Raw genomic sequence first — 26,750 nt, forward strand, 5'->3', positions numbered from 1 at the left:
TCCATCATTAACCCATAATCCCCAATTTCTACCATGGATCTGTTAAACCAAAATCAGAATTCAATATCTATACTACTGAAGTAAAACTCACCCTTACCTTAATTCAATTGAAGAAATGCACAGCAATAAGGATTCTCTTGGTTCTTCTCTCTTGCTCTTGGTTTTTCTCCAAAAACTGATTTCACGTAAACTGTTTTTCTTACTCTTTTCTTTCTTTCTTAACTCCCTTTTTAACTTCTCTTTATTCCAATTACTCCCCCTTAATTCTAATAAATTCTAATAACTCCCCAAACTCCAAAATAATATTAATTTCTCACTTATTCTAATTATTATAACAATAAACTATATAATAAAATATAGCACACCACATAAATCTCAAATATTATTTAAAATCATATAAAAGATTCTAAATAAATCAAAATAATTAAAAATAACGATTAGGGCGTTACAGTCGTAAGATTCATAGATGGGCTGACCATATCGAACCTTGGCCTTCATTGCCTTGGGAAAAACGGGAACGCCAATTTAAGTTTATCCTTTCAATTACATTAGAGACGGTAAGACCCCACACGTAAGGATCACTGTATGATCAGCATGTGTAACCAGACTTAGGAGGGATAGACCTAGTTAACTGAGATTTATAGACCCCACACGTAAGGATCACCGTGTGATCAGCAGGTGCATCTTCCAACCTTCTAGGTTAGTCACGTCCCAACGGTCTTAGCCCTTGTCAGTCTACTTAAGATAAATAAATGCGACATTGTTGTTAATTAATATCCAACAATATAAATAGGGGGATTCGAAGAATCCTAACCATTCGAATCCTAACCGCTGCTTACTTTTCTGCAACCAAAAACAAGTAAACTTGCTATGTTGCAAACAGATAAAAATTGCAACTCTCTAACCCTTATCTTTCATTATACGTTAAACTTACAAAAATAAGTAACGCAGATTGTTTGGATGAAACGACAATCCATGTGGATACGATACTCTACTTATCACTTTATTACTTGGTAAATAATTTGATACACTTACCTAATCCGCACATCACCCCAGTTGAAGAAACTTGTCCAACCACCCTTGGATTAAAGAATTAGAGTCCAATGTGCTTGAATTAGAACTTGCAGTTGTTGCGAAGATCTTAGCACGCGTAAAATTTCATTTCTTAAGGATCTTCTTTGGATTAACAAATTTACTATGACTTAATCACATAAAAACTAACTTCTTTAAAATGATAACTTGTTGGATTATGAACACATAATTTAATAAAACAAATCCCATTGTGTATGCCAATTTTTTGTCACTGTTTTTTATATTATTGGAACATGAATATGATCTATCAACGATCATCAACAAATAGAATGTTTAAAATGAAAATCATGTCTTGTTATAGTGCTCACATATATCATGAAAATAACAGCGTTGAAACTATATTTGAATACCCACCAAGCAAGGGAATGGAGTTTCGTAATGCAGAAAAGTGTATGATTTTGATGTAAAAAGTTTATGCACTGCAACGAACTTAAAGTTCAAGGTTTGAAAATACTAAAAATGTGCAATAAAATGCAAAATGCGGATAGTATAGTGAATTAATTCACTATATATTTTTTTTTATATCGAGTTTTCAAAAAAAAAAAGTATAGTGAATTAAATTAAATTGACAAGAAAAGTAAAGTGCTTGAAAAGTAAAGCTCTGAAATTATAAATGACTTGAATTGTAAAGTTAGAAAAGTAAATTGCAGAAATTTAAAGTGAAATCAAAATAAAATGCACCGAAAGTAAATGAATTTAAAAGAGATTTGACAAGAAATTAAATGGCATATTTAATGAAATAGTACAAATAATTGTTTTATGTGAGTTATGAAATGCATTAAGAAACCCTCACAGTGCCATTAACCCCTGTTTTCATACAAAACTAGATGATTGCCATTGACATGCATGTTCGCCAAAAAACACAAAATAATATAGGCTAAATTAATCAAATGGTCCCTCAACTAATTTCCCATTTTCATTTTGGTCTCTTAAGTCTTAAAATCACCATTTCGGTCCCTCAACATTTGCTCCGCTATTCAATTTGGTCTACTCAATTAGTTTGTTAATGTCTAAATTTTTTGATTTGATTTTAACCGTTTGATTGCATGTTCATTGTATCTATAGTGAACCGTCAGCACTTAATTTTTATTTTTCATCATCTTCTCTCTTCTTCTTCCTCTAATCTTCTCTCTTCTTCTTCCTCTAATCTTAATCAATTTTTTTCCAGAATTTTGTACCTATTCATAAATTTCCAGCAACCTCATCTCATTCTTCTTTAACACATCTCATTCAATTTTTCATTTCAAATATTCAACAGAATAACATCACAATTTTTATATAAACAATCAAAATTAAATCTTACAAACAAAACATTTCTTCTGATAAAATCCATTCGAACCCAGAAAATTTCAACAACCCTTTTCATTTCTTCCTGGAATAAGGTTTTTCACTTAATCCCTTTTCATTTAATGAAGCACTGCACATTCAGATCAAATGAATTTTACTTCCAATTTCACACTTTCACACCTCAAACATCATCATTTGCATTTGTTAATGCAATACGGGTATGAAATATAACATTGTTACTGATAATGAAAGTAGCAAAATTTATATAGGAGAATCTCAACATCATATTTAACCAAGAACAAGTTTCAGCAAAAGCTCCGTAGAAACAAATCAATAATCAGTTCCTTCACCTCTTTACCAAAGAGCAAGAATTTTCCATTCTGAATCTTGGTAGATTCACTATTATCCCAAACAACACCTACATGGTACGTTTCCATTTCCTTTCATTCTCTTCACCAATTAACCTTTCCACTGCAAATTCAACATTTCTGTTTCCGGTTTCCTTCTGTTAACTAATTTCGACGCTAAAAACACCACCAACTCTCCTTTAGTAAAAGAGTATTACGTTAAAATCATCATAAAAAGATTCACAATCGACAGGCTTCTGTTTCTTCTCATCCCCGGACGATGCCGTCACCGTCGTCGAATCTCATGTCGGCGCTCTCTTTAGCCGCTCCTCCGACAGGAAAGAAGGGTTGCGAGAGGGGAAAGAAGGGTTGGGGAGAATAAGGGTTTGATATGAGTTTGACAGGATGAAGTTGAGAGAGGGGAATTAAAGTGTTTGATTTTTAATGGTTTTATGAGTTTATGAGTTTGCTGAGATTCTGGTTTGATGAACTATGAAGATGGATGAAGAAGATGAAGAAATAGAAAGAAGACGAGAATAAAAGGAAAGAAAACTCATGTGTTTGTGGTCCATTATAAGATCTTGTATGATCTGAGGGTCTTTTTTGTTTAAAAATGATCAAAGGGCTAAAATTAAATAAATTAATAAGGTATATGGTGTATCACTTACCATATTGGTGCACCTTAAACATTTAATGTTAAAATTAACGGAAGAGGACTAATATGACTAACGGAGCAAACGTTGAGGGACCAAATTGATGATTTTAGAATTTATGGGACCAAAATGAAAACTGTTAATTAGTTGAGGGACCATTTGATTAATTTAACCAATAAAATATTTGCTAACGTGGTATACTGTGTGGTATGCTGACTGTGCATATACTCTTATGTGGCGTGCTGATTATATAATTAATTTATTTTAAGGGTACACGTGGCATTTGTGCCTATTTTTTTTAAATAAAATTATAATATAAATTCATTTATATTAATTTAGAAATAAAAATAATTTAAAAAATTTGAAAATTAATTTTTGAAAATAAAAAAATTCAGAAATTTTTTTATTTCAAAAAATATTTTTCAAATTTTATATTTTTTGTTTAAAAAATGAACTTTTTAATTTCAAAAAATATTTTATAAAAGTCAGGAATAGAATTTTCGAAAAAAAAAATCTGAATTTTTTCTAAATTTTTAAAAAAATTTACATCCAGATTTTTTCAAATAAAATATTTTCCAGAACTTATATTTGTAGAAAAACTTTTAAAATAAATATTTTTTCTGATTTTTTTAATATTTGAATTTTGAAAAAAATCTTAATGCTTTTTCTGATTTTTTAATATTTGAATTTTTTTTGGAAAAAAATCTGAATATTTTTCTGATTTCTTGGATTTTTTTATTTTTGAAAATTAATTTTCAGATATTTTAAAAAATAAAATCTGATCTGGACAATTAAAAATAAATAAAAATTAAAAAAAAGCCAAAGCCACATATGCACATTTGATGAGTTGGATGGAGGAGGGGTGTTTTCTGGATATTTTTTTTTTTTACATGGATGCAAATCAACCCGAAAATTTTATAGGGACGAAAACCGAAAATGACCTATATTACAGGGGTGAAAAACACTATTAACCCTTAAAGAAATTCCATCTCATTTTTCATGCAATTTCAACTTTATTTTTGGATGAGTTCCTCATTTGAGTGAAAAACTAAAAATTAGTTGAACTGTACATGGTCAGTTCATAAACTAGAAGACATATGATATAACAACTAAACTAACAAAGAAAATTTCAAGCGAGTAGAGAAACAAGGAAAATATCTTGTGAGACGCTTAACAAAACGATGAGTCAATGTTTAGGTGCTTCTGAGGTAAGGGAGCAATCATTCCCCTCACTGATGTAAAATATTAATAATATACCATAAGATGTATTTGAGGATCTAGATTTGTTGAAACAAAAAATAGCAACACATATTTTTTTTTTTATCTATTCAGTTCCAATATGATTTTGTTAAGGATTCATAAAAGAATTATCCAGACGATTCTTATGGTCATTGAAGCTGAGAAAAACACAAGAAATGGAGGGTTTGAATTGTGTTTTCGTTTTCTGCAAATCTTTTCTAAGTTAAAACAGAGAGAAGTGTTGTTGAAAATGCTACGAAGACCTGCAAAATGGATGTGCGAAAGTGATATGTTTTGTTTTTTACGTGAGTTGTGTTTTCTCTGTGTTCACATATGTGCTCCTCAAAACAATTTATATAGGCCATTTCCAAAAACAAACCGTTGAGCATAAAAATAGGGATACTAATAAGCCAACTTAATGAACACGTTTTGAAAGGAAGTCAAAAATGGTTGCTAGAATTGTGGCAATATATTTTTAAGAGGACAACTAAATAAAAACATGTATTTGCTTTGATGACTCATAGAGAGTTTAAAGGATTGGGTTGTTAAGTATCTATAAAATCGGTCAAAGCAAATCTTCAATAACAATTTTAGTAATAAAAAATTAGTTAATTAATTTATGATTTTCAACTAAAATTATTTTTCACTTATTCTAAGTAATATTTATATTTGATTTTTTGAAATATAAATAATATTTACAACAAGAAGAATCAACACATATATCTAGAAATTAAATTGGTCATATTTTTGTAACAATTGAAAGCATGTAGGTCTTTATCTTTCTTCAAACACCAAGGTCATTTTATAGAAAATTTGAATCGAGTCGTTGTTTGAAGATAGTGCCAGCACATCAAGCTTCCTTGAGAAGTTTTCTTACTATTCACGGTACATTCTGGCGGTTTTAATGAACGTCGGTATTATCTGTGTATTCTGTTGATTTGAATGAACGTCGGTACTATCTGCATATTCAATATGTATTTTGGTGGTTTACATGGCGGTTTATACTAAAATGCCGTTTTAATCTTTGTGGCAGCAAAAATTTTGGCCGTTTTGTGAACTGCCAGTTTGGTACATAGTGGCGGCTAAAACCATCGAAATAAGCGAAATTTGACGTCCAGAATAAACGTGTTTTTTTGTAGTGAGGATAATTATATTGAATAGTACTTCAGAAATTCGTTGCTTCTTTGGAAATGATCTATTGCATCCACTTTATCTCTTGCAGAGATTTGTACGTTATTGCAACTTATCTTCTTTTAATTCATCATTGACAATAAGTATTATTGTCTGTCGCGTCATTTTTCGGAGATCAAGACTATTTGATTAGCTTTTGACTCACTAATTATTTCACGACTGAACATTTAATTTTTAAGAAAAAAGGGGGAAAAAGTTCGAACTACCCCATTTTGAAAAGATTTAGGGGTTAGGGGTTAGTTACATAAATGGAAGGTATTAGCACCCTTTATGTCCGTAGTACTCTACGGGAACCTCTTGTTTTTATTTAATAAATGTGCTATAACTTGCTTGCTTATTTTGAAAAGAAGGAATTAAAGTGGAAAAAGAAGAATTAAAGTGGAAAAAATAAAGACCTAATTATCTACATTTTTTATTACATAAAAGAAGGAGTATTTGTTTGTGTATTGATTGTAGTTTGATTAAGAAAAGAAAATAAAAATACGGTCACTTTGATTTGAATCAAGGTTTATTATAAAAAATATTTTTATGATTTTTTTATTTGCATGTTTTTGTTGTTTTTTTTTTTGAATAATTGCTAAAATTAACCTAACGGAGCAGAAAAGTAAGTGTAGGTACTTTGTGGTGACGTTGGATCACACAAAGACCATTAATCTAAACTAAAGAGCATAAAAATAAAGCATACACCCACACACGCACACATGCCCCTACAACGATTACATAAAAGCCTATGATACATTCTAAAGCCTGCGAAAAATAAATAAATATGCACCATAAATTTACATTAAGCCTAAATATACATTCTAAATTGTGTGCAATGAAATAAATAACAAAAAATAAATAAATAAACAAAATACAGAATAATAAATCTAACCTAAAATATGCATGAGAAATAAAATAAGATGTTAAAAGATAAAATAAAATGCATGAAGAAGAAATTAAAAGAAGAAATGCAAAGGGGCAATACAAGAATAAGTGCTGCGACAATACAAGAATTAGCAGTAGCAACATGAATCGAATCGCATAACAGGAATAGCAACCGCAAAACAAAAAGTGGTTCTTAATTGGAATAAGGAGGCACAGCCATCAAGAAAAACAATTGGAAATCTAATACGTAGCAGCAACAGGCGGAATTTAAATGGAAATGAATGAATTGGAATCTAATGCATGAACAGTAGTTTCAAACAATTAAAGATTGAAGGGAGCACCAATTCTAAACTAGCAAATAATAGAAACATGGTACATCAATAAAAATAAACAAATGACATTTAAATAGATGGATGCAACAATAAGGAAACTGATTTGAATTAAATAGCACGTAGCAGCATGGTGATTCACAATTGGAAAACAATAATCATAAAAAAAATGGTAGCGATGGAAAAATAAGGGCAACTAGAATCTGAAATTATATAAAAACTATAGCAGCAAGCAAAAGAAAATTATTTGAATTGGAATTGAAAATCGTAAGTGTTGGAATTGAAAATACGGCTATAGCATAAAAGATATGTCAAACCGCACAACAATTCAGCCGAAATAAAAAGAAATATTTGTGTGTCTATTGTGTTGTTGCGGGTTGCTTTTTATAGGACTAGGAGTAGAGTTAGGGTTTGTTAAAAGTAGAGAAAAAATGTGATAACACTGCTTGAATTGGGGAGGAAGCAAGCAAACGTGTTTGACAGGATTTGGCTGTGCAGCTTGCATTTGGATTGGGACAATTTTGAATATTATTGGACAAAAATGAAATAATAATAAAAAAAAGAGGTAAAGACTTGGAAAAATAATAATAAAAAGGGATAAATACTTACAAAAAAAAAAGATGAGATTAGAATAAAGAAAGATTTTTTTTTTTAACACAAAATTAAAGTTAATTAATTAACAAAAAAAAAACTTAAATAAAAGATGGAATTAAAAATGAAATAAGAAATAAAAAATAAAAATAAAGAGAGAGGATGGCCCGACTCGAAACAAAAAATGAGGTATTTTAAAATACCTCCCTGTCGAATTTTTTACTGAAACGTCAGAGACTGATCAGGGTTAAACGACGCGTGTCAATGAGATCTTGTGAACTCACAACCAAACAACCATGACATTGAATTTCTTTTTACCATATACCGCTACATTTATACTCTTCTCCATTTTACCTAAACTATCCATTTTATCCACTGCGTTGAACTATTTCGATTTCAGTTTTTATTTTAGAAAACTTTATGATTGTTTTTTGGTTTAATAATTATTTTTGGAAATCTTGTTGAATGTTTTTAGTATTATCATTTGTTTCGTAAAGGTTTAAAAACGGTTTCTGTGTACTCTCACTTTGTCTCAAATCATATGACGCTTTAATCATTTCAAACATATTAAGAAATGTAATTAATTTTATATGTGAAAAATATATTATGAGTTATTTTAAAAAATTGTTCTTAATAAATAGTATATGAAAAATAAATTAAATAATTAAAAAAAAAAGAGTAACAGATAATTAAAAATGTCCGGAAGGTCTGAATTAAATAGATGTAGGGAAGGTCCGTAGAATAAACGTAGTAATGAGAAAGGTGGGTGAAACTAACCAATCAACCAATTAATGGGAGTAATTCATATAAACCAACAATCCATTAGATTTTGATTTTTTTTTTTTTAACATTTACTACTTTTATTGAATAAAATTTGTGTGGTCTCACTATTTTATATGGGACCAATATTTAAAGTATAAAATTCATATAAGTTTTTTTTTTTTTTTTCGGAGTTCGAACCTTGAACCTTACATTTATTATGCATTGTCTCTACCAACTAAGCTAAGTTCATGAAGGACATTCATATAAGTTTTATCGAATAAGAAAACGTGTGTAAGTGAGTATTAAAAAAATAGCATCTATAACACTCATCAACTATAATATTTGAATTTTCACATAGACATGGGAAGGAAGGAGAATGAAATTCAATGTAATATAATAAATGTAATTCCTCTAAATTTCAAACTTTTATCTCTCTAAATTTTATGTTAACTAGTATGAAAACTCGTGTCAAGTACGGACTATAGTTTCTTCATATTTGAGAGAGAATTTTCTGATGTATCAAATGTCAATTAAAGTATAACACCGAATAAAAGTGTGGAAGTAGAACAACAAATAAGTGAAAAACTCATACTTTAAGCATTGAAATTTTGGATGAGGTTGATGTATTATTCTCACTTGTGTGGTCGCTCCTTCACATGTGTGTTGGTTCTCACAAAAGATCCAATTGTGATATCATATCCTAGTTCAATACTGTGGGAGAGTGGTTCTTTATGATGGATCACTTACACAGAGAGTCTGACACTTAACAGAGAAATGTTCCGTGTCAAGTGTGAGTTCAAATTTCATTTGATTTTTTTGTGCTACTTTTGTGTCAAGCGGGAGTGGTCTTGAGGCCGGTTGTAAGTTTTTGCATGTTTTTTATGTCATTTGATTTTTTTTTTTAAAGAACAATGATCGACATGGCAAGCATGGTGCATGTTAACCATATCAAACTTGACACGTAGTAAATATTAAAAAAAAAAAAAATCAAATTATATGTTATTTTACAATATCAATTAATAATTAATGCATACTTTTTTATTATGCACTTTACTATTAATTACTTTATCATTTTCTAATTATTTTAATTTATGTTCCCATACCATTAATGAATTTTTTTTTTTTTGTAAAATAACTTATAATAATTATTCTTTACGGATTGAGTAAATAGAAAAACAAAAAAGTAATAGCAAAATCAATGTAATCATTGTAGCCGTTTGAATATTTTTGCAAATTACGTTTATAAAAAGTGAAATGTTAATGGTGTCCCAAATGAACTTTTCGAGGACTTGAGATAGTAAATCTTTGTAGAAATTTGTACATTCAATGCATCAAAAATTTAAGGATCTTACTAACCGATGCTTTAAGGACAATGATTAAGGATTCCATTAATAAAAACATTGTCTTGAAAATACAAATTTTTACTTTTGTCTTAGCAATAATTACATCACTTTGAAAATCTTCATATAATAAGGACACGAGGAGTCCTAAAAGACTTGAAATCTAATTCCAAAGACCAACCTTTTCATTTTCTTGCTGACTCTCAAGATGTCATCCTCCCGCTTGGTGGATGATATCAATGCGATGCTCGACACATCAGAGCCACCTTCAACCGATGACTGTTGCATCTACAAAGTACCCTCTGTTATTCGCAAACACAATGAAGACGCATACACCCCTAAGTTCGTTTCCATTGGCCCCTTTCACCACGGTAAAACCCGACTCTAAAACATGGAACGTCACAAACTCATTTACTTCAAAGCTTTTCTCCAACGAACCGAGGCATGTTTAAAAGACTTGGTCTTCTACGTAGAGTCTATCTTACCTGATTTCAAACGTTGTTATTCGGAATTCCTAACATTTTCTGATGATAAACTTGTTAAGTTAATCTTAATCGATTCCGGTTTTATAATTCAACTTTTTTGTGGTATGTCTCTCTTTAAACCTTGGTTGGTAGGTGGTATATCATCAGATTTATTGTTACTTGAAAATCAGCTTCCCTTTTTCGTTAATCTGATTAGGATATTTCATTTGCAACATCCTATTGAATGCCGGCCCGGTAGAATCAACCTCGGCGTCGACAAACTTGTTATATATCCACCAAGCGCAACTGAGTTGTTAGAAGCAGGAGTTAGGTTTAAAGTGAACACTAAAAGTGAGTGTTTACTTGGCTTGAGGTTTTCGGGAGGAGTTCTTGAAATTCCTCAATTAACAGTTGACGATGGGACCGAAATTTTGTTTCGGAATATGGTTGCTTTGGAGCAGTGTCATTACCCTGATGAGTCATATATTATTGATTATGTTGCTTTTTTGGATTTCCTTATAAATACTAGTATGGATGTGGATATACTTGTTAAGAGCGAAATACTAGAAAATTGGCTTGCAGACAGTGATTCTGTGGCTAAATTGTTTAATGGTCTTTGCAAAAATGTTATGCATTCTAGTGTAAGTTCTCATTTCCCTACTCTTGGCAAAGACTTAAATGATTTTTGTAAGAATCCTTGGCATAGGTTGAAGGCCACTCTCAGGCGTGATTATTGCAATACTCCTTGGCAAACTGCTGCTTCCATTGCTGGAATTGTACTACTTGTTCTCACTTTACTTCAATCAGTTTGTTCTGTCTTGCAAGTAGTACAGGCCTCCTAGTGATTTCTTTCTTTGTTGAGTTCATCATAATTATTGCTCTTAGTATTATTATCAATGTACGTTGTTTGTTTCCATGTTTCATTATCTTTTTGTGTTGCATTAGATCGAAATTGTAATTTTATATCTAATAGATGTTGTACTGTTTTTGAACAAAATGGGTCTGATAATATGGTTGGCAAAATCTAGGGGTGCATGTAGAAACTCCTAACTAATGTCGTGTATTGCACGTGTTTGGTTCCACTGTGAAAAATAACTCTTTTTGAATTAATTGGTTTTATAGAATTGATTTAGGTGAAAAAGTGACTTTGATGTAACATGATTTAGGTTGGATACCTTGATTGAAAAGTAAATTTTCATAATTCAAGTTGTTTGGATAATTTAGATTAAAATTACTTTTGAGTGTGAATTTATCAAAACTGGTTTTAATGATTAAAAAAAGAAAAGGAACGTCAATAAAATAAGAGAGTGCAACACTTGACTAAATGATAAATTGATTACCAGGTCGCATCAATAAATTGTTTAAGGCTGAAGTGCTTTTCCTTGGACGCAAAAGCTACCATATTAGCTCCAACCTTAAATCGATTTTGGAGCGACAACCACGTAAAACTATTAAGAGTGACCAAATAAGTTGATTTATTTAGTACATAACTCACGTTTGATCATGTGAACTCACAACCAAACAAGCACTACATTTATAGTCTTCATTTTACCGAAACTATCCATTTCACCCATTGTGTTGAACTATTTCAGTTTCAGTTTTTGCTTCAGAAAACTGTATGATTGTTTTCTGGTTTAATAATTATTTTTGGAAACCTTGCTGAATGTTTTTCGATATTATCATTGGTTTCGGAAAGGTTGTAAAACGGTTTCCATGTACTCTATTCGTCACAAGTTATATGACGTTTTGGTCATTTCAAATATATTTAGAAATATAATTAATTTGTATGGGAAAGAGATATTATGTATTGTTTTACAAAATTGTTCTTAATAAATGGTATGTGAAAGATAAATTAAATAATTTAAATAAGAGATAAATAAATAGCGTAAATTACACTCCCCTCCCCTCAAAGATGCTTGAATTACATTTCCCTTCCCTCTTATGTTAAAATATACACTTCATTCCCCTCTTATTCAAAAGATATTAGAAAACATTTCAATCCCCACCATTAAGAGAAGCATGAATTACATTCCCCTCCCCTCTTATGTTAAAATCTACACTTTACTCCCTCAATATTTTTTATTTTATTTCTAATGATCTAGCCAAAAAAATAATAATCCAACATACTTCAAAAACAAATAGTATTGCATGTCTATTTTAATATAACCAAAATTTAAATATTTATATTTTCATTATTTTTTTTCACAATTTCATTAACATATAGTTTTAAACTCTATTATAAAATATGAAAACTCAAAATAAAATTAAAATATGTAAAAAATTACTAAAGACAATAAAATATGGTTATTTAAAATTTAATTTTATACTCTAAATTATAAATTAATAGCAAAATATTTAAATTTAATTATCATTGACATTTAAACTATTAAGAAATGAATTTATTTTTCTAAAATGGTGGTTCAAAATTAGTATATATCATAAAAAAAAATTATGTTAAAATAGATTAAAGTGTAGTGCATATTTAATTATTAAGGGATGATCTTGTAATTCATGCATCTTATAGAGGAGGGGAGTATAAATTTTATTTTTTAAGGGAGATGAGTGTATATTTTAACATAAGAGGAGAGGAGAGTGTAATTCAAGCATCTTTGAGGGAAATGGAGTGTAATTTACTCAAATAAATAATATAAGATATACTTTAAAAAGTAACATTAATGTTTCATTGATATTGTAAAACATTTTTTTTTTCCAAAACGACATATAATTTGGGATGAATAGTGTATTTTATACCCAATAAATGCATACAAACCAACCAACCAAAATTCTTCGATACGATTGTGCTAATATATAAGGGAGAAATGATATTTGTACAACCATTTTTTAAGAACTTTTCGACGACTTTCTCTCTCATACTCACATGATGTTATTATTCTCTCTTTTCCTTTGTCTCTCTCTCCATTAATTTTGACATGTTAAAAGAGATAAAAATAAGGTTGTCTCCAAAGTTGTAATTAAATGAATGTACAAATATATTGTTTTATACTTCCTCCGTTACTAATTATAAGCAAAATTGACTTTTTATATTCATTCAATTAATGATGTATATGGTTCATATATGGATCACATACATCATTAATTGAATAAACTTAAAAAATTAAATTTGCTTATAATTTAAAACGGATGGAGTATAAGGTAACTAAATGTAGTGTATGTTTGGGGAGGCGTTTTTCTCCTCCAAACCTCCGTTTACACAGCAAAACGTCATTTTCTTTCTTTTTGTGTTGTTTGGCTGTCAGAAAAAGCAATTCTAAAATGGTACGTTTGCCTTCAAAACGTCAGTATAGGAGAAGCTGAAATTCCTAGCTTCCACGGCAAATCAAAATCACGTTTGGGTTTCAATTTTCAGTGATTGGTACACTTTACCAAATTACCCATAGAATGGACGGATCTAATTGATGAAAAAATAGACAGATCTGTGTTTCCACCATAGAATGGGAGAAAAGAGAGTTTTCTTTTTTTGAATTAATGAGAAAAAGGAGATTAGATATTGACAATAAATATATATGGAAGATGGAGGATATATTGAGAGATGGAGAGAGAAGAAAATCAGCTATGAAAATACCAAATTTACTGGGAAAAAAATACAGTTGGTTGTGCCATTGAGATAGAGAAGGACATGAGTGGATTGAGTTTATTTTTTATTTCACATGGGGAGTACGTACATGAGTGTGTGTCTCTTTTAATTGCATTATTTTGATGCCTAGATTCTATTAAAAATCAATCAATTGATTAAAAAAAAATATTAAAAATAACTCTTACTATTAATGTTATTTTAAAATGATTTTTTGAAGCAATAAAATCCATTTATGATATTTACTTTTAAATACAATTAAAAGTTACATAGATTTAAAAGGATAGTTTGGTCATTACATATTCAAAATCAATTTTGATTCAAACTATTCAAACAACATCAACTCATAAGAATCACTTCTATTAAAGTGTATCCAAACATAAATCAATTCATATCCAACTCACTTTTAACTAAAATCAATTCTCTCAAACTCAATTCTATCAAAATTAATTCTCCCCACCGCCAAACCAAACACACACGTAAATTAAAAAGATGTACGGAAGGTGGGAAGGAAGGTGGGTGGATATAAGGTAAGGTAGCTAGATGTAAATTAAAAAGATGTACGGAAGGCCCGTGGAAGTAAACGTAGTAATGACAAGTATTTCATACTCCAACTATAGGAGAATATTAATGGAGTATAAAACAACTGATTTACATATAATAAAAAAAGTTGTTTAGATATTTGGATGAAGGGAGTAAAATTTATGTGGTTTCATTATTTTATATGGGACTAATTTTTAAGATGAGTGTTATTTGAACAACTATTTGATTGACAACTTTTAAGACAACCATAATTTATAAAGAAAAAGTTGGGATTTGCACGAAAACCAAAGCAATAGAGAGATAAAGTAAAAAGTAATGTGAATATGAGAGAGAAAATTGTCACAAAAATTGTCATAAAATGAATGTTCAAATATCATTTCTTAATTTTTTAAGTATAAAATTCATGAGTTTTATCCAATACGAAAACGTGTGTTAGAGAGTATTAAAATATAGTATCTATAATACTATTTTTTAGTTGAGGGAAAATAGTGTCTATAACGCTCATTAACTAATAATATTTGAATTTTCACATAGACATCGGAAGGAAGGCGGGTGGAAGTAAATGTAATAAATTTAATTCCTCTCAATTTCAAACTTTTATCTAAATTTATGTTAATTAGTTTGAAAACTCTTGTCAAACACAGACTACAATTTCGTTATATTTAAGAGAGAGAATATTGTGATGTATCAAATATCGATTAAAGTCTAACATTGGATAAAAGAGTGGGACTGGAACAACAAATACATGAAAAAACTCATATACTTAATCACTAAAATTTTGGATGAGGTTGTTGTATCATTATCATTTGTTTGGTCGCTCCTTCACTAATCTTTCGATCTACACGTGTGTTGGTTCTCACAGAACGTCCAATGGTGATATCATATCCCAATTCAATATTGTGCGGGAGTAGATATTAAACAACAAGTGAATAATAAAAAAAAACTCCGATATTATACCTTTTATAAAAAAAACCACCCAAACTTTTAAGAAACCTAAAAAAAAACCCTTAGAAATTGTCAAACGTTAGTTAATTACACCCTTCGTTTCTTTTGGTTGTTAAACTTTGTGACGTGGCAGTTAACTGCACACGTGGCACCTTCACGTGTATTGAATGTTAGTGCATAACTCACGTTTTACCATGTCAACTCACAACCAAACAAGCACGATGTTGTTTTTTTTTTTTTTTACCTTATACTACTACATTTATACTCTTCTACATTTTACCTAAACTATCCATTTTGCCCATTGTGTTGAACTATTTCAATTTCAGTTTTAGTTTTTATTTCAGAAAATTTTATGATTGTTTTTTGGTTAAATAATTATTGGAAATCTTGTTGAATGTCAAACTTTATTTCAGTTTTTTTAAGGATCTTCTTTGGATTAACAAATTTACTATGACTTAATCACATAAAAACTAACTTCTTTAAAATGAAAACTTGTTGGATTATGAACACATAATTTAATAAAACAAATCCCATTGTGTATGCCAATTTTTTGTCACTGTTTTTTATATTATTGGAACATGAATATCTATCAACGATGATCAACAAATAGAATGTTTAAAATGAAAACCATGTCTTGTTATAGTGCTCACATATATCATGAAAATAACAGCGTTGAAACTATCTTTGAATAACCAAGCAAGGGAATGGAGTTTCGTAATGCATAAAAGTGTACGATTTTGATGTAACATTAATGTTTCATCGATATTATAAAGCAACATTTTTTATTCAAAACGACATATAATTTGGGACGAATAGTGTATTTTATACCCAATTAATGCATACAAACCAACCAACCAAAATTCTTCGATACGATTGTGCTAATATAGAAGGGAGAAATGATATTTGTATCACCATTTTTTAACAATTTTTTGACGACTTTCTCTCTCATATTCACATGATGTTATTATTCTCTCTTTTCCTTTGTCTCTCTCTCTCTCCATTATTTTTGACATGTTAAAAGAGATAAAAACAAGGTTGTCTTCAAAATTGTCATTAAATGAATGTACAAATATCATTGCTTTATACTTCCTCCGTTACTAATTATAAGCAAAATTGACTTTTTAAATTCATTCAATTGATGATGTATATTGTTTATATATGGATCACATATACATTATTAATTGAATAAACTTAAAAAAATAAAATTTATTTATAATTTAAAACGGATGGAGTATATAAGGTAGCTAGAGGTAAATTTAATAGATGTAAGGAAGTAAGGTGGGTGGATATAAGGTAGCTAGATGTAAATTAGAAAGATGTATGGAAGGTGGGAACTAAATAGATGTACGGAAGGTCCGTGGAAGTAAAACGTAGTAATGAGAAGTATTTCATACTCTAACTATAGGAGAACATTAATGGAGTATAAAACAATTGATTTACATCTGATAAAAAGGTGTTTAGATATAGGGATGGAGAGAGTAAAATTTATGTGATTTCATTATTTAGAGAGTATTAAAATATAGTATCTATAACACTATTTTTTAGTTGAGGGAAAATAGTGTATATAACACTCATTAACTAATAATATTTGAATTTTCACATAGACATGGGAAGGAAGGCGGGTGGAAGTAAATGCAATTCCTCTCAATTTCAAACTTTTATCTAAATTTATGTTAACTAGTTTGAAAACTCTTGTCAAACATATACTAGAATTTTGTTATATTTGAGAGAGAATATTGTGATGTATCAAATATCGATTAAAGTCTAGCATTGAATAAAAGAGTGGGAGTGGAACAACAAATACATGAAAAAACTCATATACTTAATCACTAAAATTTTGGATGAGGTTGTTGTATCATTATCATTTGTTTGGTCACTCCTTCACCAATCTTTCGATCTACACGTGTGTTGGTTTTTACAGAACGTCCAATGGTGATATCATATCCCAATTTAATATTGTGCGGGAGTAGATATTAAACAATAAGTGAATAATAAAAAAAACTCTGATATTATACCTTTTATCAAGAACCACTCAAACTTTTAAGAAACTTAAAAAAACAACCTTTGAAATTGTCAAACGTTAGTCAATTACACCCTCCGTTTTTTTTTTTGTTAAATCTTGTGACGTGGCAGTTAACTGCACACATAGCACCTTCACGTGTATTGAACGTTAGTGCATAACTCACGTTTTACCATGTGAACTCACAACCAAACAAGCACGATATTGATTTTTTTTTTTTTTTTTTACCTTATACGACTACATTTATACTCTTCTACATTTTACCTAAACTATCCATTTTGCCCATTGTGTTGAACTATTTCAGTTTCAGTTTTTATTTCAAAAAACTTTATGATTGTTTTTTGGTTAAATAATTTTTGGAAATCTTGTTGAATGTTTTTCGGTATAATCATTGGTTTCGAAAAGGTTGAAAAACGGTTTCCATGTTCTCTATTCATCACAAATTATATGACATTATGGTCATTTTAAACATATTAAGAAACTCCTAACTAATGTCGCGTCTCGCATGTGTTTGGTTTCATGGTGATAAAAAAAAATGTTTTTGAAATTTAAAATGATTTTAAGCATAATTAAACAGAGATTAAAAAGTGTAATTTGTTTTTATAAGGACTCAAACTAAAACTGCCGATATTTATAGGGACCAAAAACTTAGTTAACTCTAAAAAAATATAATTAATTTGTATGAAAGAGAAATATTATGAATTGTTTTATAAAATTGTCCTTAATATATAAAATGAGAAATATAAATTGACCAAAAAAGAAAGAGTATTAAATAATATAAGATATAGTTTTATTTAATAAAAATCACCAGCTTCCTCACACTTCCCGATTCTCCTCTCCTCTTTTTCCGATCCATGACCTCTCCTCTCATATAAATTCACCGTCGTTGTTACCGGTATTGGTCAAGGTATTATGGCTTTTGAAAATTTGGGACACTTGAAATCTCACTGTCTTTGTTTTATTCAAGAAAAGGAGGTGTTTGTGTGATGTTTTTTTCTTTACAATCTTGATTTTGTAGATCTACACATAAGTGATATGAATTAAAATTGAATTTGGGATTAGTTACACAATAACTATTATTCCAATTAGATTTTATTATATTAAATCCTAGGTTTTGGATATGGTTGATACAAAACAAGAAAAGAAATTGAAATTAGGATACTAATATCTTGGCACATAACAATAGCAACTACCATAAATTGGCACCTAGCACCATAGCTGAGAGTGTATCACTATCATCTATTTGTGGGGTGTGAGATTCAATTTCATGGTTTTCTTTCTCATTGGAAGAATTCATGTTTCTTTCTTTGGCTTATAGTTTTTTGATCCTTTGATGGTGTGTGTGTTTACTTCCCTCAAGTTGTTTTATTTCTTATTGCCAAATTTGGCATAAAAGAAAATTTGTTTAATTCATTATGTCATTGTTTGTTTAAATATTATTAATTATTTGGTTTCGGTTGGATAGCTTAACAATTCATTTTTTTCTTAACACAATTGAGGGTTAAAAGAGTGGTTGACTTGAGATCTTGAAGTGCGTTTCTCTCACGGTCTCAGATTGGATTTTCTCTTGTGTCAATTTTGACAGACTATATTTATACAACTTTAAATGATTATGTTATAATAGTAATTGCAAATCCGCACATCCCATGGTATATGTGTGATGTTAATTTACATTCACCTAAAAACATTAAGAAATAAAAGTCTACATTTACTTATTTTTAACAAAAAAAAAAAAACCTACTTACCACTATATTTATACGACTTATCCTTCTAGAAACATCATATTTAAATATCAAAACATCATATTTAAAAAAGTGGTGTACAATGATTCAAGAAACATGATAGTTAAATATCAAAACATCCACATTAAAATGTCATATCACATATGACTTATTCATCCACAAAAAACAAGGAAACTGATGACATAAACCTATTTATTTATAAATTTCCATAACTCCAATAATAGAGAAAGCACAGCAAACAACTTCAAGTCTTGAAAATCCAGAGCGTTGAGCAAAAATTTCATATTCTTTAGGAGTTCTTTCTTTTCCACCAGCATTAATGAACATGATATTATCAATAATTGAAGCAAATCTGGATGCATTTGTTGGTTCTGGACATTCTGGTAGTGCAAGCTCCACAAGAATCACCTTTCCATTTTGAGGCAAAGCTTTGTAACAATTGCTAAATATTTCTATGCATTTTTCATCCGACCAATTATGACATACAGCCTAGAACAACGAATTATATATTTATCAACAAATTTTGTTAGAATGACATATAATTTGGAACGCAGAGAGTAGATACTAACCTTAAGCATTATGGCATCTCCTTGTGGAACACTTTCAAACATGCTTCCTCCAACATGCTCAATCCCTAAATGAAATTTGTCTATTTTTAATTAATATATAATCTTGGGAATGTTAAAATAATTGTTAAACTGGTCATTATATACACAAGGTTATCAGTTTTGAATTTTGATTTGAATGTCGTTCTAATATGTATGGACCACAAAAGAAGCTTCAAAGGTAAACCATCACTAATTTTAGTAAGATATATATCACATCCATTCTCCTTTTTAAATTCATATTATAAAATTTGGACCCACTTTTAGATTCATATTAGAAAATTTGTAAAATTTAATTTTAGTTCTCACGAAATATTTGTTCATTTTAGCTAGTTTATAGCACATATAATAAGGAGAATTCTATGTTATCCTAGAGAAAAAATGGGTACAATATAATAGTCATGAAGAGAGCCCTAAAATATTCGAAAGTCGTCACATTGAATTTTGAGCAATCACACAAGAATTGTAAAACTGCTTGTTTACCTTTTACCTACAATACCACAAGTAAAGTTACATTCACGAATTGTTACCATACACACATTATATACTTTTTTTTGTTGAAGAAACACATTATACGGTTTTTATTAATCTAAACACGAAAAACAAATCAATATTGAATTTTCTCAATTTTATAAATTTAAACCTTTTTTTTACTCACATAATTAGCTTTTTAGATGATATCAAATTATTTGATTGCCTTAAATAAAACCAAGTTATTTCAAGAAATAGAGTACCTGGAATGGGTGATGCATTTTCAATCACTTGAGGAAGGTCAAAATTGATTCCCTTAATTGATGGATATTTTTCAATAATCATTTTGAGAGTTTGTCCATTTCCACCTCCAATATCAACCAAAGTTGATATTCCCTCGTATCCTTTGTATTTTTCAAGAATTTCTTTCATGTGAATTTTGGTCATATTAGTCATTGATTTGTTGAATATTTGGTTTATTTGTGGATCTTTCCCAAAGTACTCATACTTTGATATTCCATTAACTTTCTTGAATAGGTCAATCTCTGGATCAAGTACTGCATCCTTGAAATTCAACCTATAAACATATTATAAAATTGATTTTAATTAGTGTGTATCTCAAGTAATAATTTAACTATTAGTGGAAAGCCTATTAGTTGAATTTTAAAAATTTATTGAGGTGCATGATAGAACGTTAATTTTGGTAGAAAATTTGAGAGTAATATTTTTTTGAAGGAATTTGAGAGTGATATTGTTGACTACATAATTATATGCAAATAACCGAGATTATGCTAAACAAATTTAATCATAAGATGAAGAATCATGGGATGAGAGGGTCAAATGTCATACTAATACGAGAGGTAGAAAGTATAGCTATATTCACGAGGTCAAATGTCATACTAACACTCCTCTGGTTTTATTTGTTCAGTGTCAATTTTGGTGTGTAAATCAAAAAAATATTTTATGAAGTTTAATAACATCATAAAATATTTTACAGAGGGAAAAATAAAAAATGACATATATTACAGGAGGTAAAACACCGTTAACCTAAAGTTTAATAACATTTTGCTTGGTCTCAATATTGATTTGATGTTTTTCTAGAAGAGATATATTTAAATAATGATTACTCAAGAGCATTAGAAGTGTCAATTCCAGCAACACATTTCACACTAATATATATGGGTTATGCTAGAAGCCACCTATAAAAGTGTTTTTTAGCAACCCACATCTCAAGGTGTGATTTCCACTTTTTAGTTATAATTTTGCTAAAAGACACCTTCATTAAAAGTAGTTGGTGTCTTCTAGCAAAACTCTATATATATATATATTTTACAAATTTGACCATTGAATTGTAAGTTTATATCTTATAAATCATTCATGAAACTTTTTACAAAAATCTAAAATCATTGGATTGTGAATGAAATTATTAATTAAACAAGGTAAACAAAATTAGGCAATGTAAAATCACTTACCACAACCCTATCAAAGCAGGGTGACACATAAATGATGTGAACGAGCCAACATAACCATGATCACTATTTTCATCATAGCAAAAGTATTTACCAGAAGGTGTGATCCCAAAAACTCTAACAATGCTACCATCATCATTAGTCCGAGTAGAAATAGACAGAAGAGAGTAGCTTGCAAGCAAGCGTAACATACGGTCGAGCCGATTTGGCAAATCAGAGTGTTGAGTTGGTAAGTTTGAAGCAATTTCAATGGCTGACTTGAATCCATCCCCAATGATTTCAAACAAGTTGAGTTGAATTGCAGCATTAAGAACTGCTGGAAACACCAAATTGGAACCTAGTACCATGGCTGAGAGTGTCTCATTGTCATCTATTTGTGGGGTGTGAGTTTCAACAACATGGTTCACTTTGTCATTGGAATTGGAACTCATGTTTGTTTTTTTGGCTTATACTTTTTGTGATTCTTTGATTGTATTTGTGTGTGTTTTCTTCCATCAAGTTAATTGTTGTGTTTTTTATAGATAAATTTGGCACTACGATGCCACATAGAGAAGATTTGTTTAATTCTGTATGTCACTGTCTTGTTGGCTATTGATTATTTGATTTTGGTTGGGTAGCTTAACAATTCTTCTGATGTTAGTAAAACATTTATTATGATAATAACGGATAACCCACTCATTGCTTGTTATTAATTATTTATTACCATCCGGTGTGACCCTGAGGGCGAGCTTGAGGGGCGACAGCCCAGGACAATATTTTTTTAGGGGCACCAAAATTATTAAATGTACTTAGTAGTTAGTAGTTTTTTTGATAAAAGTAGTTGGTAGTTAGTATATATATGTATGAATATATTTCTTTTTAATTCGCTTTGATTAATTCTATTGAAATTATATTTTTAGATAACTTTGATTATAAATGAATATTTTACAACAAAAAATGCAAGAAGAAAAATATTTTAATAATTAAAAGGAAACAATTTATTGTTTTGTTCAGGGTACCAAAAATCTTAGGGCCGTCCCTAATTATAATGATGTGATTGTTATACAAATATGAAAAATATTGAGAGTTGTTAGGTCAATGCTTTGCAAGTTTAAACAATGCTCTTTTCAACACAACTTTTATTTTTGAATTCCTTAACAATTGATGTAAGGACCGTCGTGAGCATGACCTTCAAAAAATGTCATTTGAATATTTAAAATCTAGACCATGTGTAAGTTTACTAGGGCATCAACTGATTGACACTTAAAAATTTCCACATATCATGAGCAGCTTCAAATTACTAGAAGAAAGAGAGAAAAGAAAGAAAAGTAAAAAGATAAGAGAAATGAAAAGAAAGAGATATGTTGTTCAATTACTAGATGTCAACTTTTTTATATTTACCTACAAAAGATTTCCAGCAATATATGTCAAATTTCTAAGGATTTTTCGTCGAAGATAAATCAAATTAAAATTTTGTAAAAATAAAGGAATAATACAAAGGCGAAGAGAGAAGTGAAGTTTGTGGAAGGAGGAATATATGCAAAGGTCACATTGTCATACAATTGTGGAAGGAGGGATATATGCAAAGGCACTAGCATACCATTATTTTGTTCTTATCAAAATCGCACTTCTAATGTTTGAGAAAGACATGAATTTATGGTTGACGTTATCTTAACATTTTGTGTATATATATCCTCTCTTTTCCTTTATTTTCTCACACAATATCCTTCCTTGCAAAGAAATAACTCTTGCTTGCCTAGACCCTAGTAACTTCACTAAACCTAAGATGACAAAATCTGGTTACATAGATGCTGCATTTCGTTCATCTAGGAACAATGAAGCTTACTTTTTCATGAATGATAAGTATATCCTATTGGACTATGCACCGGGAACTGGCAACGATAAGATTTTGTATGGGCCGAGTCTTGTTCGCGATGGGTTTAGATCACTTGCTCATACCATATTTGGAAGCTATGGAATAGATTGTTCCTTTAACACCGATAACAACGAAGCATTCATCTTTTATGAAAACTTTTGTGCTCTCATAGACTATGCACCATACTCGGGCAACGTCAAAATAATCTCAGGCCCTAAGAAAATTGCTGACATGTTTCCTTTTTTCAAAGGAACCATGTTTGAAAAGGGAGTAGATGCTGCATTTAGGTCAACTAAGGGCAAATAAGTTTACTTATTCAAAGGAGACAAGTATGCTCGTATAGATTATGGAACCAACCGTCTGGTTCAAAGTATCAAGAACATTATCGACGGGTTTATGTGTTTCCGTGGCACAATCTTTGAAAATGGAATTGATGCAGCTTTTGCTTCTCATAAGACTAATGAAGCCTACTTTTTCAAAGGAGAGTACTATGCACGTGTCACTTTTACCCCAGGCACAACATATGACTACATCATGGATGGTGTGAGCGCACTCTTGACTATTGGCCTTCTCTTCGCGGTAGCCTGCGGTCATAACTTACCCGCACCCACACAGTAGGTCGTTGGGGTTAGTTTGATCAAGATTGCATGGTTTAGATTTAAGCTCTGTATTTTAAAATATATAATGAAAATTAAAGACCGTCGTGTTTAGCCTATCAAATCAAGATCAAACGACTAACAATGTCCTTGACGACGTAACGAATCTAATTCGTGGCATAATCCCTCGAAGGAATTTATCGTCGGTATTATAGTGTGATATATATGGTCACAATGCCGGTATGAAAATATGATGTAATATGTGTGTCGTTGTCTGCTTCTGTTTCTTGATATGTAATAAGGAAATTGCTACTTATAGCGAATATAATTCCGCAACAGTATATTAGTGACTATTTGATATAAATGATTATGATAAATTTAAGGATAATATAACTTCATAAATTTTGTATATAGAGTTGGTTAACATGTATGTATGATATTGATATGGTAAGTAAAGTGAATTTATTTGATTTGTTAATGAGCGTATCTGTTCATTACTCAATATATTTATGTAGCATGCCCACAATTTATCATTATTTTATTATATCCGTTTATTTGATTAACCCTTATATTTATGATTATTTGATTATTCACTTATGTTTGTTTCAAGTTTAAATACATGGTTAGGAATGAGAGTATATCCATGCAACCAAATTGCTTGGCCTGCAGTGGCAAGGAGCTCATTATAAGGACGTATCTAGGGAATATCGGGATCGATTCTCAGGGAAACAACATTTGGCCAGTGCGCATGCCTCTACGCACGAGCCGGATTAGTCGTCCACCTTTGATGGATCAGAAACCGGTGCGAAAGTCAAAAAAATAAAATGAGAAATCACTATTTCGAAATGAAATAACTTCTATTAACTTTCAATAATATTCCTCTAAAATTATTCTCAAGATAAAAGGTGAGAAAGTAGATTCCTGTGAAATTTTTATGTACCTTTTTTTTTTTTTAAAGAAAATAACTTTCAACTTTTCTATAAATGTTAAATAGCCTGCCAAATCACCACACAAAAAAAAGAGTGTCCCAAATAGTTTAATTTTTTAAAATACCTATGAATCAAACTTCCGTCTTTATATTTTCCAATATGTTATTCTTAAGATTAATTTTTTGATTGTGCGTGAAACAAACCCTCATAGTGAACAGATAAATAAGGTTAATTTTATGTGAAGTTGTTGATTTTTTTCTTCTTCTTTGAATAAATTATTCAGTTAATCTTTAAACTATAACTTTATCTCCTATTTTGAGATCCTTCTAAGAAAAATCTCCTATTCAGAGATCAAAATAGAAGAGGGAACTCGACGCTCTTTTTTGCAGCTTGTTTAGTTACTTTGTGCGTGGATTATTTGCAATGACCGTAACCAAAGGTTGTTTACTAATATAGGTAGTTCCATTGATCAGTTGTTGGATAAAGTGAAGTGACACTCTTTGTGTTGGCTAAAAGCTAGTAATATCGTTTTTGTTTTTGGTTCTGATTTGTGGTGGTCAAGGCCCTTGGATTGTTTGGGTTTTGCCTAATTTTTGCTGGACATTGTATATCTGTAATTTTTTAGGCTCTCCTTGGTACACCTTGTACTGCGGAGAGTTATTGGTTTATTAATATATAAGTTCCATTTTTGCTTGTTAAAAAAAAATAGAAGAGGGAATAATAGTTTATAAATGAAATCGGTGGTACATTCATAAAATAAACAATAGAAAACAATACACGAAATTCACGACTACGGTCAAATTTTGTATTGTACTACTATATTATAATTTTCATCCACAATATACTAATATTTATATTATTCAACTCTTAAAAACATGTATACCCACCCTTCCTTCAACAAAAAATTATTCAAATAGTGCCCTAAGTCGAAATGTAACTTCACTAACAGTTTTCAACTCACATGGCTAGTATTTTAAAGAAGTATATTATGGCACGCCTTTGTTCTTGAATAATCATTAATATCACCACGAAAAAAATATTAATATATATTATTTTGGTCTTTCTTTCTAATAAAAAAAACCAATCATTGAGAAATTAGTAGGTCATCATTGTGTAATTATAACGAACCTTTCATTAATAATAAAGAACAAACACGAAATTCACGGATACGGTCAGATTTTGTATTATATTAGTATATTAATTTTGTGTTTAGTCCAATATATCAATATTTATATTATTTAAATAGTCAATTCACTTATTTCAAAAAAAAAAAAAAAAGTCAATTCACATCGAATCGTAACTTGACTAATAGTTTTCAAACCGCATATTATTTTTGGTTTAAAGAAACATAAATATTTGCATACTATTTTTGGTTGGTTTAAAGAAACATATATATTTAAATGAACTTCTAGAAATATAAATATTCTCTGTTCAATATATTATTCTTAATGTTATCCACACTTCTCATTAACATTTTTTAAATGAACTTCTAGAAATATACCTTTTTCAAAGTCTCTTTCAGATAATTTATTGGCCTATCATCAAAGTCTCTTTCATTAAATGATATTCATATCGATTTCACTATTAAAAAATGGGTCTCACATTTTGGTGAGCCTTACAATATGGAAGAATTTCACACACTATTAAATTAAAGGGGTGAAAATAAAAAAGAGGTAATTATATAAAAAATAATTACATTATTAATATTGACGAATATGTTTAAAGATATTATATAAAAATTATCAATATTAATCTAATATTTTATTAAATATTTTTCTCATATATACAAAAATTTGGAAATATATAACCACGTCAGTCGTA

General features: G+C 29.8%; 3 protein-coding genes and 1 pseudogene across 3 annotated transcripts in view; 2 read left to right on the top strand and 2 right to left on the bottom strand.

Annotated features, from left to right (window-relative positions):
• The window catches only part of LOC11408536 (isoliquiritigenin 2'-O-methyltransferase), a 64,724-nt gene that overhangs the window by 31,290 nt on the left and 6,684 nt on the right, over positions 1-26,750 (bottom strand). The gene's annotated exons all lie outside the window — the stretch shown is intronic.
• On the top strand, positions 9,945-11,106 carry LOC11420347 (UPF0481 protein At3g47200). Its single transcript, XM_024769476.2, has one exon. The coding sequence runs from the start codon at positions 10,090-10,092 to the stop codon at positions 11,002-11,004; it is 915 nt and encodes a 304-aa protein (XP_024625244.1). The 5' UTR covers positions 9,945-10,089; the 3' UTR covers positions 11,005-11,106.
• Positions 19,031-22,050, bottom strand: LOC11416327 (isoliquiritigenin 2'-O-methyltransferase). Its single transcript, XM_003621283.4, has 4 exons — positions 21,553-22,050; positions 20,344-20,657; positions 19,574-19,638; positions 19,031-19,493 (listed from the first exon to the last, which is right to left on the bottom strand). The coding sequence occupies exons 1-4, from the start codon at positions 21,978-21,980 to the stop codon at positions 19,197-19,199; spliced, it is 1,104 nt and encodes a 367-aa protein (XP_003621331.1). The 5' UTR covers positions 21,981-22,050; the 3' UTR covers positions 19,031-19,196.
• Positions 23,008-24,328, top strand: LOC11422427 (albumin-2-like; annotated as a pseudogene).

This window comes from Medicago truncatula, chromosome 7 (assembly GCF_003473485.1).
Source record: "Medicago truncatula cultivar Jemalong A17 chromosome 7, MtrunA17r5.0-ANR, whole genome shotgun sequence".
Taxonomy (NCBI): Eukaryota; Viridiplantae; Streptophyta; class Magnoliopsida; order Fabales; family Fabaceae; genus Medicago; species Medicago truncatula.

What these genes read in the sequence shown, in the direction of transcription:
- LOC11420347 (XM_024769476.2), top strand. Translation starts at nt 10,090, where the DNA reads ATGGAACGTCACAAACTCATTTACTTCAAAGCTTTTCTCCAACGAACC.
- LOC11416327 (XM_003621283.4), bottom strand. Translation starts at nt 21,980, where the DNA reads ATGAGTTCCAATTCCAATGACAAAGTGAACCATGTTGTTGAAACTCAC. An exon ending in AAATGCATCACCCATTCCAG is followed by an intron (nt 19,639 to 20,343) that starts GTACTCTATTTC and finishes AATTTCATTTAG; the next exon opens with GGATTGAGCATGTTGGAGGA. An exon ending in GAGATGCCATAATGCTTAAG is followed by an intron (nt 19,494 to 19,573) that starts GTTAGTATCTAC and finishes TCGTTGTTCTAG; the next exon opens with GCTGTATGTCATAATTGGTC.